The sequence below is a fragment of the Diospyros lotus genome, chromosome 3 (assembly GCF_014633365.1).
Source record: "Diospyros lotus cultivar Yz01 chromosome 3, ASM1463336v1, whole genome shotgun sequence".
NCBI classification, from domain to species: domain Eukaryota; kingdom Viridiplantae; phylum Streptophyta; class Magnoliopsida; order Ericales; family Ebenaceae; genus Diospyros; species Diospyros lotus.
Genome location: NC_068340.1, coordinates 21652779 through 21670898, shown reverse-complemented (window position 1 = coordinate 21670898; position 18120 = coordinate 21652779). Strand labels below are relative to the sequence as shown.

At 37.1% G+C, this 18120-nt stretch overlaps 1 protein-coding gene and 1 long non-coding RNA gene across 2 annotated transcripts in view; one reads left to right on the top strand and one right to left on the bottom strand.

Moving 5' to 3' along the window:
* Positions 1-402: 402 nt before the first annotated feature.
* The window catches only part of LOC127797228 (uncharacterized), a 55077-nt gene continuing 37359 nt past the window's right edge, over positions 403-18120 (bottom strand). The window contains exon 5 of the mRNA XM_052329921.1: positions 403-894. Coding sequence (XP_052185881.1) covers positions 808-894 — 87 coding nt within the window. The 3' untranslated portion in view covers positions 403-807. The remainder of the gene's footprint in view (positions 895-18120) is intronic.
* Positions 9786-17338, top strand: LOC127797229 (uncharacterized). Its single transcript, XR_008022156.1, has 3 exons — positions 9786-10054; positions 10253-10586; positions 17239-17338. It is a non-coding gene; the product is annotated as an uncharacterized LOC127797229 (long non-coding RNA).

Genomic DNA, 18120 nt, shown 5'->3' with positions numbered 1-18120 from the left:
CTTCTTTGTCATCGCCTATCTCTAGTTTCTTTGTCGTTGCCTCCAAACCCATTCCCAACCTTCATTGCCTCCAGCCTTCTTCGTTGTTCCCTCTATGTCTGCTGTCGTTGTTCGCCACCTCTTCCATCACCATCTCCATCATCGATGTCCTCCCCCACATGTGTGTATAGAGAGAGATATTTAACATATATATATTATATTAATATATTTTTTAATAATTATACATAATTTATCAACATATAATTATAAATATTTTACCTAGACATCAATTTATAATTTATTTTTATTAAAAAATAATATTTTTATAAATTTTATTTATATGATTCAACAACATATTCATTTTCGTCTTTTTGTTAAATTTTGATAACTTATCAAAATTTTCAAACCAAACACATAAATATATAAATAAGAGTCTAAAACATATTTATTCAAACACATTATCAATTTAAATACTACCCACATTTTTAACTTTACACAACCTGTAAATATAAAGACTTATAATCCCCTAAAAAAAGAGTAAGCCAAACAACCTCTTATGTTTTTCCATGTCGTGGTCATCATTTTTATTCACTAATAGCTGCAAGAAATAGATAGCCACATTCTTCTTCTTCAAAAAAAAAAAAAAAACCTGTCGCATTATCCTCTCTAATATGTTTGAAATCACGTTAACATCATTGAGATCATATGCGTCTTTACTGTACAGAAATGGTAAGACGCCATTGAAGTAACTATTGGGCAAAAAAGGTCGATAGATGTTGCTGGAAACCATGGGGATTTACATGCATTAATGCCATTTGTTGTCAAGATTCAAGATTCTTCCTTTGCATAATAACTTTGTGGCAGGGAAAAAGCTTCCTCCTGATTCATGATTTCTCTGTCTTCCTCGTCTACTTTCTGTAGTCAGTATAGTTCCACCGAAACATATAAGAGAAATTCGTTAACTTCAACTATCCAAATGGAAAACAAAAATGGAACATTTTTCAAAATTTATCTGATAAAATAAGGAATCATGCATTGAAAAAGAACTAACTCAACCCGTGGGTGAGGACTGCATTAAGTAGCTGACAACCAATGCAAAACTCGTTGAATCTAACACCATGAATTCTGGACATATGAGAAAATTGTTGGGGCATAACCCTCTTAACAACAACCTACATTGCTCAACCCCGGTGAAAAATGAGCTAAAGCTGCTGTATCAACGCCCCAATATAAATTTTAAGTTTGCAAAGATTCTCACATAATCAAATTTTTGCATACGGTTACGTGTAGAGAAGTTAGTTTAGGATCATAGATCAAGAATTGGACCATGGAACATCAGAAGTCAGGACATGAACAAGAAAATTTAGGACATGGTGATGGCGGGCATATTAATTAGGAAAAAGAATAATATTATGTTCCAAGAAACAAAATGAGTTGGTGAGAAGGCAGCTAAAATGTTGATAGAGTCTAGATAAAATCTTTGATACTAAGAATTGGACCGTGGAACATCAGGACATTAACAAGAAAATTTTGGACATGGTGAGCACATTGATTAGTGTAATAAATATGGACCCGGATCTGGGTCAAGGATCCGCGTCCATCCACCCATAAGGGCTCCGGATCCAGTCAAGATCTCGAACTGTGAAAACAGTGTCTCGTGAGAATCCATCTTGTGTACAACGAGAAGCAAACTCTCAAAAGCATTCTGTGTGTAAGTGAGGCTTTATATATACTGGGAAAACTAATGATGCAAAAAAGGAAGAAAAGAGTGCTCGTGTGAATCCAACATTGGTATCAAAGCTTAAGGATTGTTTTCTGGTTATACAGCGTGTATGTGCGTGTGGGGTAATACATATATACATGAATGCTGTATACATATATACATAAATAACTCTGTTAATACTATATGGAAGTATAAATGTACGGTAAGTATACATGTAACATATATACATATGCATATAAAAGATTAAATACGTATGTATATGAAAGGAAAATAAGTATTTTCATACTGTATTCGATTGTATGTATGAAAAAGAAATCAAAAGTCACAAAAAAATGAATCCGTTGGAAAAATAACGGAGACTCGTTGGCTATTGGTGATGAAGGGCTGGAGGGAGAAGAAAGTGGTGGCGTCTCCAATATCAATCGTTTTCCCCGGTGAGGATGACCGCATACGACCAGTCGCTTTCTCCAACCGATTCGCCTTCTCTAACCGCCCGCGACCGTTCTGTCTTCTTCGACCGGACGACCGCGTGCATCTACCATTTCCGATGACGATGTGTGGAGTTTGTGCTGCGACCTTTCGTCTTCTTTGTCAATCTCCATGCTGAGACCATTTGCCCTCCCCGACGCAACTTCGTGACTACGGTAGGTCACCTGGTGACGGCCGCAACTGCGATTGCGACTAAGGACAATGGCGACGGTGACGGATGCGGTTGTTCATCTTTTGGTCGTCGCTGAAAGGAGGCTGAGGGCAGTAACGGCAGACGGAGACGAAGGAAGTGACTGGAGAAAAGGCAGTGACCGACGATGGCAGCGGAAACCGCAAGAGGATTTCATGGGGATGGGTTTAGAGCAGTTTGGCCAAGATTTTGATTTGGAAAAGAGTTTCTTGTTTTGATTGAGATCTGTTTGACCTAAAGAGATTTTTAACTAATTTAAAAAAAAAACATTTTTTAATTTTTTAATAATTTTAAATAATTCAGCAAATTTATTGTAATTAGTTAACAATAGTTATTTTATTCTGACATAATTTTGAGATTATTAGTTAAGCTTAGGAGGATGAGTTCATAATATATATTTTTTTATTTTTTTAAATAGTTTAAAGAATTAAATTTGTCAAATTCTTAATCTGTTATATTTTTTAATTTGTTTTTAAAAAAATGACACAAGTAAGAACCTTAGTATTCATCTAGACTCTCGCTCAAAGATCTCAAATTATGGAGATAAAGAGACAATTGAAAAACTATCGAATAATAAATGGATAGAATATATGTGATCATATCATTATTGTCTGATATAATACAAGAGCTCATATTTGCTGGTTAGGAGAGATTACGAACTCATGAAGCAAAGTATTAATTTTTGGTTGTCACATGATAAAGAATTAATGAAAAACATTTGGGAATAAAACTACCCAAATAAAACATTTGTGTGAAAAGTAATATAGGCAATGTACCCGTGGATATCACTAAGGATATTGTTGTTAGAATTTCAAGATACATTCCTTTTGGTGTCATTTATTCTATTTCTCGAAGGGTTAGAATTATTCTTAGATAATTTTTATTTAATCTTTGTATCTAGTTTAACCTTGCTTTTGGAGCAAATTTCTAAATTATGTATAAATTATTTTATTTTTTATTAAATGAATTATTTTATTGTTAGTTATTTAATTTTTGTAATTAAATATGTTACAATGATACCTTAATATGTAAGATTAAACGATCTCAAAATTTGTTTTTGAGGTGAAAAAAAAATAAAATTAATAATATTTGAACAATTGAACTATGGTAATGAATGAGAGTATAGTGAACTTTTGATCTTGTATTTGGTTGAATATTTATTATTAATTTTGTTTAACAAATGTGTGTAAGGCATGGCATTAATGAGATTTATTTCATCCTATTATCATTTGAATATGGCATTTTTCAAGAATATCATAATACCAGAAGAGCAAGAGTCAATAGAAACTCTAAATCAAGCTATGGTGGAACTAAATGAAGGAACTACCGCATAATATAGGAGGGAGGGATAGAGAAGCTTACAATACTTAGAAGAAAAAAAACTCAACTATTCATATTACGTTGTTTAGCAATATCGAAAATGATATTATGCGTGAGTTAAGAAAATATGAGCTGGCAAAAGAAATACAGACCGCTCTTAAGGAGCAATTTGGGGTGACTTTTGTTGCAAAGGTAAGACAATTGGTTATCAAATTTGATACATACAAAAAGCGCTCAAACCACAATATAAGGCAACATTTTTGAGAGACGACTATTATGGTCAATGAACCCAAGGATGCAAGTGTGAATCTCAATGATGAACAAGAAGTATAAATTATCATAAGATCTCTACTCATGACTTGGAACATATGAAGATATATCTCACATAAAGTGAACTTCAAAACAATGGTTGATACTTGACACATTTGGAGTTAAAGAGGATCGTATTGAAGCCTCTAAGCCTAATATTGACATCTATTTGATGGTATCTAGCTCCAAAGGTGCTCCCTAGCTCAAATGGAAATTTTCTCATAAAGGGAAGAAAGGAAATTTTGTCCCTAAAAAGTCAAAGGTGTTTAAAAAAAAAAAATACCTAAGGGTCGTTGTGGAAAGGGTAAGAGACCAACTGACATTCCTTTAAAATAGAACATGGCAAAAGTAAAACCTTATACATGATGTATTATTTGCTCCAAAAATTCGAGAGTCTCTATACATGTTTTTCTTAGTTGTGGATTCAATCTTGTATTTCCATGATTCAACTATTGAATTATTTTTAAATTCAATATATTATAGATATGAAATTTCAAAAAATGATTTTATCGCACTTGATGTAGATTATGCTTCTAGTAGCGACCTACAAAATACAAGTTTTTCCCTTATCACATGTTTTACAAATTTCATTAAGATGTGAATATATGGCCTGCGAGAGTAGGCCATATAGGATAATAAATATTGGATAGATTAGCAAAAGTTAAATTGCAAAAGTAAATCTACCTACCTTTGAAAGTTATTAGTAAAAAAAATGGCAAGAAAATCATTTGGCAAAATCAATTAAATTTGAAACTTCATTGCAATTAATTCACTCTAACATGTGTGATCAATTAATGTAAGGGATGACTTTATTCGTTTTGACTTTATTTATTTGATTTCCCATAAGTCATAAACTTTAGAGTACTTCAAAAGATACTTAACTTTAGTTAAAAATCAATTAGACAAAAAAGTTAAAGCATTAAGAACCGACAGGGGTAGCGAGTATTTGTTTGAACAATTTAAATTATTTTGTGATGAAAAAGAAATTAAAAGACAACTAATCATTCTACACTCTACAACAAAGTGATGTGAAGAGAAGAAATAAAACTCTTTCAAAAATGGTTACGTTAATAATAGTAGGGGCAAAGTTGTCAATTATCTTTTGGGGTGATGCATTGTTGATGGTTGTCTATTTACTCAATTTAATACCCTCCAAATCTAGAACTTCAACTCCATATGAATTATGGACTGAAAAAAAAAAAAAAAAAAACTCATCTAAATCATTTAAAAACTTAAGGTTGTGTCAGCTATGTTGATGACCCTTATAAACATGAAAAGTTGGATCCGAAAGATAAAAAAAAAATATATTTGTAAGATACTATGATCCAAGTAGGAGCGAAACGAGAGTTCTTAAATCTATTTCACGTGAATCTCAAATTAGAAAAAGTAGTCGTGGACATATACCTCGACGTCGTTTCAATGTTGAAGGTAATTTTTTTCTAATTGCCCCATAAAATGAGGAAGAACCTAACACTGTCCAATAGGTTCTTTCTGAACCTGCTAAAGAAAAATGAAAAGCAAGAAAAAATTGACTCAATGAAATCAAATCAAGTTTGAACATTGATTCATCTTCCAAAAGAATGAAAGGCTACTGAAAATAAATAAGTTCTTAAAATCAAGCAGAAAACTTATGGCTTGACACATAAGATGGGAAAGCTATATATATATATATAAACTAGCCATGGCAAGAGAGAGAAAAACAAAAGATGTGATCAAAGTGAAATGAGTAAAAGATAAAAATCAAAAGGTACTAGTAAATGAGGGGGTGATTATTAAGAGATGGATGAACTATTTCTCAAAGTTATTCAATGAAACTAGGAAAATATGCATTATACTAGGGTATCTAATAAATCTAAAGAATAAACAAATTACATATTCTGTATCCATATCTATTCAAACAAAATAAAACATGTATAAAAAAAGATGAACAATCTTCAAGAAGATAGGATCAAATAATTTCCCAATATAAGCATATAAGATTTGGTAAAATACACATTTTTTGGTTAACAAAATTATTTAGTATCTTTAAATGAAAAACAATGTTAGATGAGTAAGGAAATAGTACTTTAGTGCCTATTAGTTAGAATAAAAGAGATTTGCAAAGTTGTGAATATTATAGAGGGCTCGAGCTAATGAGCCACATTATAAAGTCAAGGGAAAGGGTGATTGAGCAAAAATTAAGGCCTTTGAAAGCCAATTTGGTTTTTTTGCCCAGTGGGTCAACAATTGAAATTATTCTTATTGAGGTGTTTAAAGAAAATGTTTATATAAACAAAAAAAGATTTGGTAAATTCCACTCAAACCCTTGTGATTTGGGCCATTTTGACGTACAACTCACGAGGTTCACTTTTGGTATTTCAAGTCCGTGTGGTTTATTTTTTAATAAACAAAGCCCTTATCAATAAAAAAAAAATGCTTATCCCGCAAAATGTGTTTTTCAAAAATCGTAAGTACCCAAAATACAAAAAATAAACCAATGGGGAGTCTATAAAGATACACCAAATCACAAGGCGTCTGGGTATTTATTGACTTGAAAAAAGCTTATGACAGTCTTCAAGAAATCTTGCGGACAGTGTTGGAGAAGAAATGAGTTATTCAAACTTTCCCAATTACCATTGGATTACACTAAGGATTTGCATTGAGCCATTATTTCTTTTTCTTGTGATAGATGAACTCACAAAGAACATACAAGAAGAAAAGCAGTGGTGTGTCATGGGATTGTAATTGTTTTTAGTCAGTTGAATAGGAAGGAACATTAGTTAGGCCTATTTTCAAATTCAAATAATTTGTAATTGTTGATCATGCGGGTGCTTTGGTGCCTTTTCCTTAAGCAGGATCAGTATAAGAAGCACGCTGATACCGGTTCCGAAAGCATGTTGGGAAAAATCAATATAATTCTCCCACCTTTCTTCGCTCTCGTCTCTTCATAATTCTTGTTTCCCCCTCACCTTCCCCCCCCCCCCCCTTTAATTCCCCAATTCTCCTCAATTCAAGGAGAACTCCCCATGTCAGATTCAACTCTGACATTTTGGTATCAGAGCACGATCTTGGGCGAAGATCATCCTTCGTTTTCACCATGATCGATGGTACCCACATGAAACAGATGGAGGCATAACTGCAACAAGTCATAGCAGCGGTGGCCGATACACAGATTCAAATGGGAAGCATAGAATCGACCATGGAGACGATGGTGGAAAGAAGAATTGATGGAGTGATGGCAGGAAGAGAGCTAGGAACAACACAACCAATTGAAGGATTAGATGTAGATGTTCATGAGAATGTTTACGAGCCACAATCAAGTAAGGCTCTCTCCAGAATTCCCTCCCAGAGAGATATGACCTAATCTTGCTAGGACACATTCCGACCTCACGCACAAATGATGCCTTTGAATTTGAGGTAGACCTGGAAGCGATAGGAGAGAATACCATGGAGAGGAGACAAGGAATTTAGGTTGTTCCTCATCAACCTGATTTTCCAATCCCAAAGTTGGAGATTCTCATGTTTGATGGGGTGAATCCAAGATGGTGGGTACATAAGTGTGAGAGGATGTTTAGTTTCTATCATGTGCCCGAACAACAGTGAGTGACTCTCGTTGCTGCTTACCTCAATGATGCTGGGGACACGTGGTTTCAAGGGTGGATAGGTGCTAAGGAAGGGTATCGATGGGCTAAATTTGAGGAAGATTTTGTGAACAGTTTGGTGATAGAAATATGATGGACGAAGTGGAGGAATTCAACAAACTACGTCAAGAGGGATTAGTGCAGTCCTATCAATTGCGATTTGAAGAACTTAAGTTGCTCATGTTGATCTTGAATCCACATCTCACGGAAGGGTATTTTGTTTCCAATTTTGTGAGTTGATTAAGTGAAGAGCTAAGGCCTGCTATTAAGATGCAACAACTTAGAATGATCAAACAAGAAGCCAAGTGTACACGACTGCAAGAATTGAAATAGAGGCATTAATTAAGAAATAGAGGTGGCAAATGAGAAGCATGAGCACAAGAACACTACAGTATGGTGGCAAATGAGTAGGAAGGGAAGAAGGAAGAAACAATCAGGGAGGCAAAAGAGTGAGCAATTCAACCACTATTGTTCTTGTTCCTATAAATAACGGGAAGCTTGCAGAACAGATGAGACAATTAGGATTATGTTACCATTGTGGGGATAGGTATGCCCCAAGGCACCAATGCCAAAGGAAACCATTGCTATTGGAAGGAGAAAAGGAAACAGAAGAGATTGACAATGGAGTGATCACTCAGGTTAAAGGGAAAAGAGAAGAAAATGTGGAGATTTTACTCCATGCCCTCAAAGGTCTCACCAATAGTAAGATAATTAGGGTAGAAGGAAAAGTACAGGTCAACACACTCATGGTGTTTGTAATACCCCGTGTTCGTATGAGGATGCCACGTAATTTTGATAAGTTTAGAATATCGAAAAATTGATTTTATAGCAATTTCAGGTACCAAATCAACTGCAGGAAATGCCTCGGAGTGAAATTGTCTAAGGAAAAGTATATAGTCTCGATGAGCGTATCGAGTTGGGATTTATGGAGTCGAAAGAAATCGGATCAAGAATAATTTTTGGTACAACTAAAATACAGCTGCTATTTAGACTGTAAAACCAAATCGTCGTAGGAGGCTCCCGAAAAATCAACGAAACCCTAGGGGGGCGCTGATTTTGCGTAACGAACAACCCTTCAGTGGTTTCAGGAGGAAACAACAGCCCGGTAAGGACACTGGGGCGGAATCGTTCTTTTCAACTAAGAATTGGATTATTAATTTTGCCCTCTCAATATTAAAATGCAAATTAATTGAATGTTTGAGGACATAATTGCTATTAGGAAGTGCCCAAGTGATATTATGAGAAAATTAGAATTTAATTGTGTAATTTTTATATATTAATATAATATATAATATATATATAAATATATATAAATGTAGGCGTATGTATGGTGGGGTTTTAATTGCATCTTTAACCCATCCCCTTGCCAAATCATGTATAAGAATTGAGTAATCTTCACGCCAGCAGCATGGATAAGTAAGATGGGGTTTTAATTGTGATGTGAAGTGTATATATTTATATATGTACGTGGGCGTGCGTATGAGGCCATTTCACCCATTCTCAGCAAATCCAACTCCATGCTCTGCAATAAGCCATGCCCTGCCAGACTTGAATAGGTTGGCACGCAATAGTTGATGGCTGCCAGTAGAAGTGTTCTTCACGCCAAAGAAAATGGGCAATGCACGAGGGTGATGGTTAATCGGCTATAAATAGGAGAAGGATTAGAGGGAGCAGCCACCAAAAATGAAGAAGAAGGAAGCAGGGGCAGCCATGGTTGAGAGCTCCAGCAAGCTCGACAAGCCAGTGAGCAGGGGCAGCCGCGGTGATGCTGGGGGTGTGCGACGGTGATCGATGGGCTCGATGGAGGCCGAGGCAAGGGGCGACCGCTTGAGGGAAGCTGCAGGCGACCATGGCCGCGAGCTTCGCGGCTAGACGCGAGGAAGGGAGCTGCCGCGATGGCAGCTCACGGCAGCGAGCGCGGTGCGGCCGGCGGAAGCGCCAGCAGGCAGCGAGGGAGGCGGCGGACGCGGCCAGCGTGGGCGGCGGCAAGGTTGGCAGCCACGGTGCTCTGTTCACGCGGGTGCTGTGCGAAGAAAGAAGAAGCAGAGGAAAAGATGAGGGGAAGAAGAAGAAGAAGAGGAGAAGGAAGAAGAAGAAGAAGAAGAAGAAGAAAGAAAGAAAAGAAAGGAGAAAAAAAAAAAAAAGAAAGAAAGAAAAAAGGAGTTGCAGGCGGGAGCAGGAGGAAGAAGAAGGTGGAGAAGAAAATAAGAAAAGAAAAAGAAAAAGAAAAAAAGGAAAAGAAAAGAAAAGAAGAAAAAAAAAGGAAAAAATAGAGAAAATGTTGGAAAAATTTCAGAAAAAATTATAGAAAATAAGGAATTATGTTTCGGTGATATTTCAGAGATTTTGGTGAGAAAAACAGTCCGGGCACACGTTTCAAGGATGGGGCACGCATACCGAGAAAATTCGAGATGCTAAGTTAAGGTGAGTAAAATTTCTTAGAAAATTTCATAAATTCAAGAATATTATTTTATGAATTATCGTGGTGAAATATTTGAGAAAATATTTTAGAAATATTTAATCTGGATTTATTGAGGAAGAAATAGAGAGAAAATTATAGAAAATGCCAGAAATTATGAAAAAATAGCTTTTAATGTTTATTTAAATAATTATGGTGATTAGGATACGTTGAGACTGAATTTGAAGAGACTCGCACAAATTTTGAGGTTGGCACGCAAATCGAGGCAAGACACGGATATCGAGGTAGCCCGATAAGCTCTAGAAGGTAAGTGGTACTTCCTCGATAATGATTTCATCATATTGACATGCCCTGATATGTATCCATCACGTAGATTGCATACATGACTATGAAATGCATAAATACACGTTGATATCATCGATCACACGCATATGAGGCCGTAGGGGGTACGAACTGGCACCGCTGCCTTACCAAGGGTGCACCCATACACCCCGGCTTCGAAAGAGGTGGCCGCTAAAATGGTAGGTAACATGAGGGGTGCAGTTGACACTTACGATGAAAGACATTGCATACACTCATGACATAGCATTATGTTTCCTTACTTAGATGGTTCATCATCTAACTTGGGTTCGCCCCTGGAACATTCAACGTTCCAGTCGGGACATGCAGAGATGATTCCGAGAATGGTGATATGTAGTGACGTGAGACGTCAAGAAGCGAGTAAATGTATCATGTTCTGTTGTAATATGAGTAGTTTAAGAATTATGTACATTGTATTGTCAGACGCTTATCAATTAACTTTGTAATGAATATCATGTCTAGTTATTATTATATGAGCAGGTTCGATTCAGCTTCCGCTTTGTATTTATTTTCTAGTGTAGATATTTCGCACTAGATAAGGTCTTAGGGAATTTCGGGATAATGTAAAGAAAAAAAAAAGACCAAATTTCCTAAGGCATAACACGCCCTAAAGAAGTGGGCTGTTACAGTTGGTATCAGAGCTTAAGAGTATTGGAAGCCCTAAGTGACTCGAATATAGTTGATATCGGAGTTAAATCCTATTTGAAGATTAGGAAATATCAATTTGAAGACTTAAGGGTATCCGGTATTGATGGAAGCAGTTAGTAGGAACCCCAAGTGGAGGCTTAGGGAAAAGAGACAAGGATTCGTAAGACGAAATCCCTATTTAGGAGATTCAGGGATTGTCGGTTGAAGGCTTAGAGGTTACTGGATTTCAGTATTGAGTAGTGGAAGTGCATGTCTAGGCAAGTTTTGGCTAAGGAAAGACTTGGTATTTAAGTGTGTCCATTTGTGACCCACCTCTCTTTCCTGGGAACTTACCTGGTGTACATTTCACGTATAAACACTATTCCTATTCTCGGTGAAATGTAAAAGCCTCGTGGAAAGCTAATACAATGATCTAGCTATTGAAGTTAGAAGCCGATAATATGATTCGGGTATAAGGTTGACTCGGTAATCATGATTATGGATCCGAGAGATTTAGAGACTGTTGATTTGAGGTCATTAGTCAAAATCATTACGAGAAATGATAGGATAACTGTGGTTATCGAATCATGGATGATTAGTCTGATATGACATGGCCTAGCTAAAGAGTTAGGATCAAATGATAAATATTTTTCGAGGGTCATTTAGTGTCTTGGTAATGAGATGTAAAGATCAGGGATCCAACGGATTAGGTCAAGCAAGAGGTCAAAGATGGTCAAATGATGGCGTATGAGTTGTGACAATTAATCAGTGATTGTGGTGCAACCGATGTGACTCGCAGAAAAGGGATAAGGAACTCTAGCAAGCGTAACGACACTACTGGTTCGGTGTTCGTAGTGACAGATCTGGATCTAGGGACCCATGTGCAGATGGTTGAGGAATGGCTTGCGATAAGGTACGGGAAGCCCGTCGATCGAAGCATCATGTTAGACTGCTTGGGAGACAATCAGATGATGAAAATCTAGGACAGCCCAGTAGGGTCTGTACCTTGTATGGAGTCTAAGTCCTAATGGTCTAGCATGCAATGTGTGCCACTAGCTGTGATTAATCGAGGTCAGAAACCTAGGGAGTCAACCCGAAATAAAATCGAGTGTCATATTAAAGAATTGTATCGGGGTTCGCAGTCATCTTGGGAGTAAGTGACACAAAGAACAGTGCGAAGCTCAAGACGTAGAATACCTCGGTATCTAGTATGACAATAGGGTCATGAATGGTCGTGTGCCAATAGTCAACTGATCAAAATGCGAGAGTTAATAAAATTCTCGGTAAACGAGACTATGACCAGTTCAAGGCCTTGGCGATAAATAGTGAGATAGCAACATCGGTTCGAGTAGAGTTCAGGTATCAAAATAAATAAATAAATAAAAATGAAAGAGTTTCTTAATAGGTCGTATCGACCCTAATGATAAAGAGACCTAACCAACAGAGGTTGTGACTACGGTTCGGTGTGCCAAGTGGGCTTAAGGATTCAAAAGTCTGTAAAAGAAGATTCGCGAATAAGTTATGCCTTGTGCATCAGTATGTGGACCTAAATCGTTATTTGAGCTTTGAAGTATCATTCGGTAAAGAGTTCTTGCAAGTTTAAGATTCAGTTGTTTTTAATTGGAACCAGGTAACGTGATCTGAATAGAGATCTTCAAAGATGAATCGATTTTAGATTTGCAAGGAATTTCCTAAGGGATTGGAGTACCATGGGAGACATAGGTACTTACCCACTCCAGTTAGCGGGATGGTTACGAATAGATGTCTTTGAGAGTTTTGGCATGCTTGAGAGAGACAAGTAATGGCAAATGTGCCAGGGTGTCAGATTACCGTATGAAATGTCGCGTTCTTAATAGATCAAAATTTATTGGAGATCTAGAATTTTTGATTATTGAAGAGTAAAGGTCTTGTTAGGATAGACGATTAGTCTAAGATAGCCCTGGTGGGCAAATCGAGGATGTGTAGTGGGGCGATGATTAAAATGATGTCAATGAGTAAAAAAAAAAATCTAGCAAAGATTGAAGTACCGTGGATAACATAAGTACCCACCTGCTCTAGCTGACAATATAGTTATGGATTGTCGTCTCGAAGATTGTGCAAAACTGAGATGTGGTTGAGAGAATCAAGTGATGGTAGATGTACCAGGATAATGGGTCACAGTAGGAAAAGTTGCAGACCTAGATCGATTAGAAACCCGAGATTTTCAATTTTGGAAAAATAAAACCCTCGTATGACTAAACGGTTAGTTTAAGTAGCCTGGTAGGCAAATTGGGAGATGTATAACTAGATATTCATTAAAGTGATGTTAGCAAGTTATGATTACAAGGAGCCTATTAATTTATTGTACAAGCACTTGCTGTTAGTGAAAAACCATAAGAAAAAAATGAAAAATACCATGAGATATTCTCGAAAGATTTAATATGATTATTTCTTAATGATGAAATTGCCAATAAATAGCTTGAGATTATTAGACGCTTAGCTATAAGTGGCTTAATTGAGGACGTAAATTATCAAAGAGATGATAGTTAAGAATCGATATCATTACCTCAAATTTAATGAATTATAAACAACTGAAAGAGGCTAGGATAATTACGATTAATGTGCGGTTGAGGAATGAGACATTTCGAAAAATCGGCAATAGAGTCATGATTAGATGATTTAACCAAGTACCGTCTGCATTAAAGACGCTTTAGTGATGGTGTTTATCGAGGATATATTGGTGTACTCCTCAGATAGGGAAGACGCATGAGAAACATTGAGGATAATGTTAGGGAACGTCGCGATAGGTGAGACTTGCTTGCTAGGTCATGAGCCAATCGAGAAAGAAACGATGAGAGCACGAGGCTCTGTGAAGTCAAGGTCGAGGATTGAAAGTTCCAAAAAGTCAGATAACCCAGTAGGTTTCGAGAGATGAGCCAAATGTTTTGAGTAGAGGTTGGTTCAAGCAAAGGTCGGTAACTTGAGTATGTAGTTCCGAAAAAGGATCGAGCATGATTAAAGTTAATTGACATAAAAAGAGTAATTTGAGGATTAAATGATTGATTTGATGATATAAAATGTTATTTGAGGATCACTTCGAAAAGTTCGAGGAGTTATTTAAGTTATGGTATATGGATAAATAGGTATAAGTTTGGCGACCAAGTAACAAAGAAACAAGCATGCAAGGATATTAGTATTGCTAGACTTAAAAGACAACGTTAAATTTTGATCAAAGTTTTGGAGATAGATAGAATCTATTAACAAAGATTTCTTGAAATTACATTACATGATTAGAAGATGATTGTAGTCAATTGTCAGAAACTTGAGGTTATATCAGGTGATGAATTCCTACGAGAATGAGAAAATAACAGTTATAAGAAATTTCGTATAAGGATCAAGCAATGATTAGGTTTGATATGACCTAAACTAAGGCATAACTAGTTTCAAGAATAGGTGATAATGTATAACTGTGATGTTTTTGGATCCAAGGGTTCGTGAAAACGTTTGATAAAAAAAAAAAATTCTTTAAGGATCAGTGGATAAAAATTAAGATGTATCGAGATCAGGGACTTTTGTACTAAGGTTGGGAGACTATCAAAGCATAATTGATTAGTATAAGAGAATTAATGTCATGAAAAATCGGTAATTAGGAAAGTGTCGTGATATCGAATGGATGACTTAGTGAAAAGTAGATTAAAAATTGATGATATGAGAGTTGTAGGCTCATTATGATGATATGAGTACCGACTTAGATAGGAGCTCGAGCGAAGATTCTTGGCCCAAGGACCGAGTTATGCGATTATGATTTTTGGAAAGTGAAATTCGAAAGGTATGCGTGGTTGCCAAGTGTATTGGTTGATGATCATGGTTAGCACAAGGGTTTAGATTTTGATATGTGCATTGGCATTCACAAGTTTCGAGTAAGATTTTCTCTAGTTATTTGATCAGTCAAGTGTTGATTTCGATGATGAAATTTTGAGATTTAGAATATGTGGCAAATTTCGAGGACGAAATTTTTGTAAGGAGGGGAGAATGTAATACCCCATGTTCGTATGAGGATGCCACGTAATTTTGATAAGTTTAGAATACCGAAAAATTGATTTTATAGCAATTTCAGGTACCAAATCAACTGCAGGGAATGCCTCGTAGTGAAATTGTCTAAGGAAAAGTATATAGTCTCGATGAGCGTATCGAGTTGGGATTTATGGAGTCGAAAGAAATCGGATCAAGAATAATTTTTGGTACAGCTAAAATACAACTACTATTTAGACTGTAAAACCGAATCGTCGTAGGAGGCTCCCAAAAAATCAACGAAACCCTAAGGGGGCGCTGGTTTTGCGTAACGAACAACCCTTCAGTGGTTTCAGGAGGAAACAACAGCCCGGTAAGGACACTGGGGCAGAATCGTTCTTTTCAACTAAGAATTGGATTATTAATTTTGCGCTTTCAATATTAAAATGCAAATTAATTGAATGTTTGAGGACATAATTGCTATTAGGAAGTGCCCAAGTGATATTATGAGAAAATTAGAATTTAATTGTGTAATTTTTATATATTAATGTAATATATAATATATATATATAAATATATATAAATGTAGGCGTATGTATGGCGGGGTTTTAATTGCATCTTTAACCCATCCCCCTGCCAAATCATGTATAAGAATTGAGTAATCTTCACGCCAGCAGCATGGATGAGTAAGATGGGGTTTTAATTGTGATGTGAAGTGTATATATTTATATATGTACGTGGGCGTGCGTATGAGGCCATTTCACCCATTCTCGACAAATCCAACTCCATGCTCTGCAATAAGCCATGCCCTGCCAGACTTGGATAGGTTGGCACGCAATAGTTGATGGCTGCCAATAGGAGTGTTCTTCATGCCAAAGAAAATGGGCAAGGCACGAGGGTGATGGTTAATCGGCTATAAATAGGAGAAGGATTAGAGGGAGCAGCCACCAGAAATGAAGAAGAAGGAAGTAGGGGCAGCCATGGTTGAGAGCTCCAGCAAGCTCGGCAAGCCAATGAGTAGGGGCAGCCGCGGTGATGCTGGGGGTGTGCGAAGGTGATCGATGGGCTCGATGGAGGCCGAGGCAAGGGGCGACCGCTTGAGGGAAGCTGCAGGTGGCCATGGCCGCGAGCTTCGCGGTTGGACGCGAGGAAGGGAGCTGCCGCGATGGCAACTCACGGCAACGAGCGCGGTGCGGCTGGTGCCGCGGTCGGCGGAAGTGCCAGCAGGCAGCGAGGGAGGCGGCGGACGCGGCCAGCGTGGGCGGCGGCAAGGTTGGCAGCCGCGGTGCTCTGTTCACGCGGGTGCTGTGCGAAGAAAGAAGAAGCAGAGGAAAAGATGAGGGGAAGAAGAAGAAGAAGAAGAAAGAAAGAAAAGAAAGGAGAAAAAAAAAAAAGAAAGAAAGAAAGAAGAAGGAGTTGCAGGCGGGAGTGGGAGGAAGAAGAAGGTGGAGAAGAAAAGAAGAAAAAAAAAAGAAAAAGAAAAAAAGGAAAAGAAAAGAAAAGAAGAAAAAAAAATTAGGAAAAAATAGAGAAAATGTTAGAAAAATTTCAGAAAAATTATAGAAAATAAGGAATTATGTTTCGGTGATATTTCAGAGATTTTGGTGAGAAAAACAGTCCGGGCACACGTTTCAAGGATGGGGCACGCATACCGAGAAAATTTGAGATGCTTAAGTTAAGGTGAGTAAAATTTCTTAGAAAATTTCATAAATTCAAGAATATTATTTTATGAATTATCGTGGTGAAATATTTGAGAAAATATTTTAGAAATATTTAATCTGAATTTATTGAGGAAGAAATAGAGAGAAAATTATAGAAAATGCCAGAAATTATGAAAAAATAGTTTTTAATGTTTATTTAAATAATTATGGTGATTAGGATACGTTGAGACTGAATTTGAAGAGACCCGCACAAATTTTGAGGTTGGCACGCAAATCGAGACAAGACACGGATATCGAGGTAGCCCGATAAGCTCTAGAAGGTAAGTGGTACTTCCTCGATACTGATTTCATCATATTGACATTCCCTGATATGTATCCATCACGTAGACTGCATACATGACTATGAAATGCATAAATACACGTTGATATCATCGATCACACGCATATGAGGCCGTAGGGGGTACAAACTGGCACCGCTGCCTTACCAAGGGTGCACCCATACACCCCGGCTTCGAAAGAGGTGGCCGCTAAAATGGTAAGTAGCATGAGAGGTGCAGTTGACACCTACGATGAAAGACATTGCACACACTCATGACATAGCATTATGTTCCCTTACTTAGATGGTTCATCATCTAACTTGGGTTCGCCCCTGGAACATTCAACGTTCCAGTCGGGACTTGCAGAGATGATTCCGAGAATGGTGATATGTAGTGACGTGAGACGTTAAGAAGCGAGTAAATGTATCATGTTATGTTGTAATATGAGTAGTTTAAGAATTATGTACATTGTATTGTCAGACGCTTATCAATTAACTTTGTAATGAATATCATGTCTAGTTATTATTATATGAGCAAGTTCGATTTAGCTTCCGCTTTGTATTTATTTTCTAGTGTAGATATCTCGCACTAGATAAGGTCTTAGGGAATTTCGGGATAATGTAAAGAAAAAAAAAAAAGACCAAATTTCCTAAGGCATAACACGCCCTAAAGAAGTGGGCTGTTACAGTGTTGATTGATAATGGAAGCACTCATAGCTTCCTTGTGAGGGAACAACCAAAAAATTGAAGTGTGAATTGACAGGGACCCAACCATTATCCATGACCGTGGAAAATGGTCACAAGGTTATGTGCAGGTTTGCTTGTGTGGGATTTTATTGGGAGATGCACTAGGGGGATTTAACTACTTAAATTGGGGGGATGTGACAGCCCTTGGAGTGAACTAGATAAAGGGAGTTAGTCCTATGAAGCTTTGACTTCAACAAAATAGAAGTCACATTTGAGAAAAAAGGCAATATGATGACTCTCACGGGCAATCCTAAGACCAGGGTGCGCAAAATGATAACATGGAGAAAGTTGCAGAAAATTTTAAAGACAAAATGGACTCAAGTGGCTCAACTCTTCTCAATCCATGCACTTGAACATGTGGAGGAAGAGC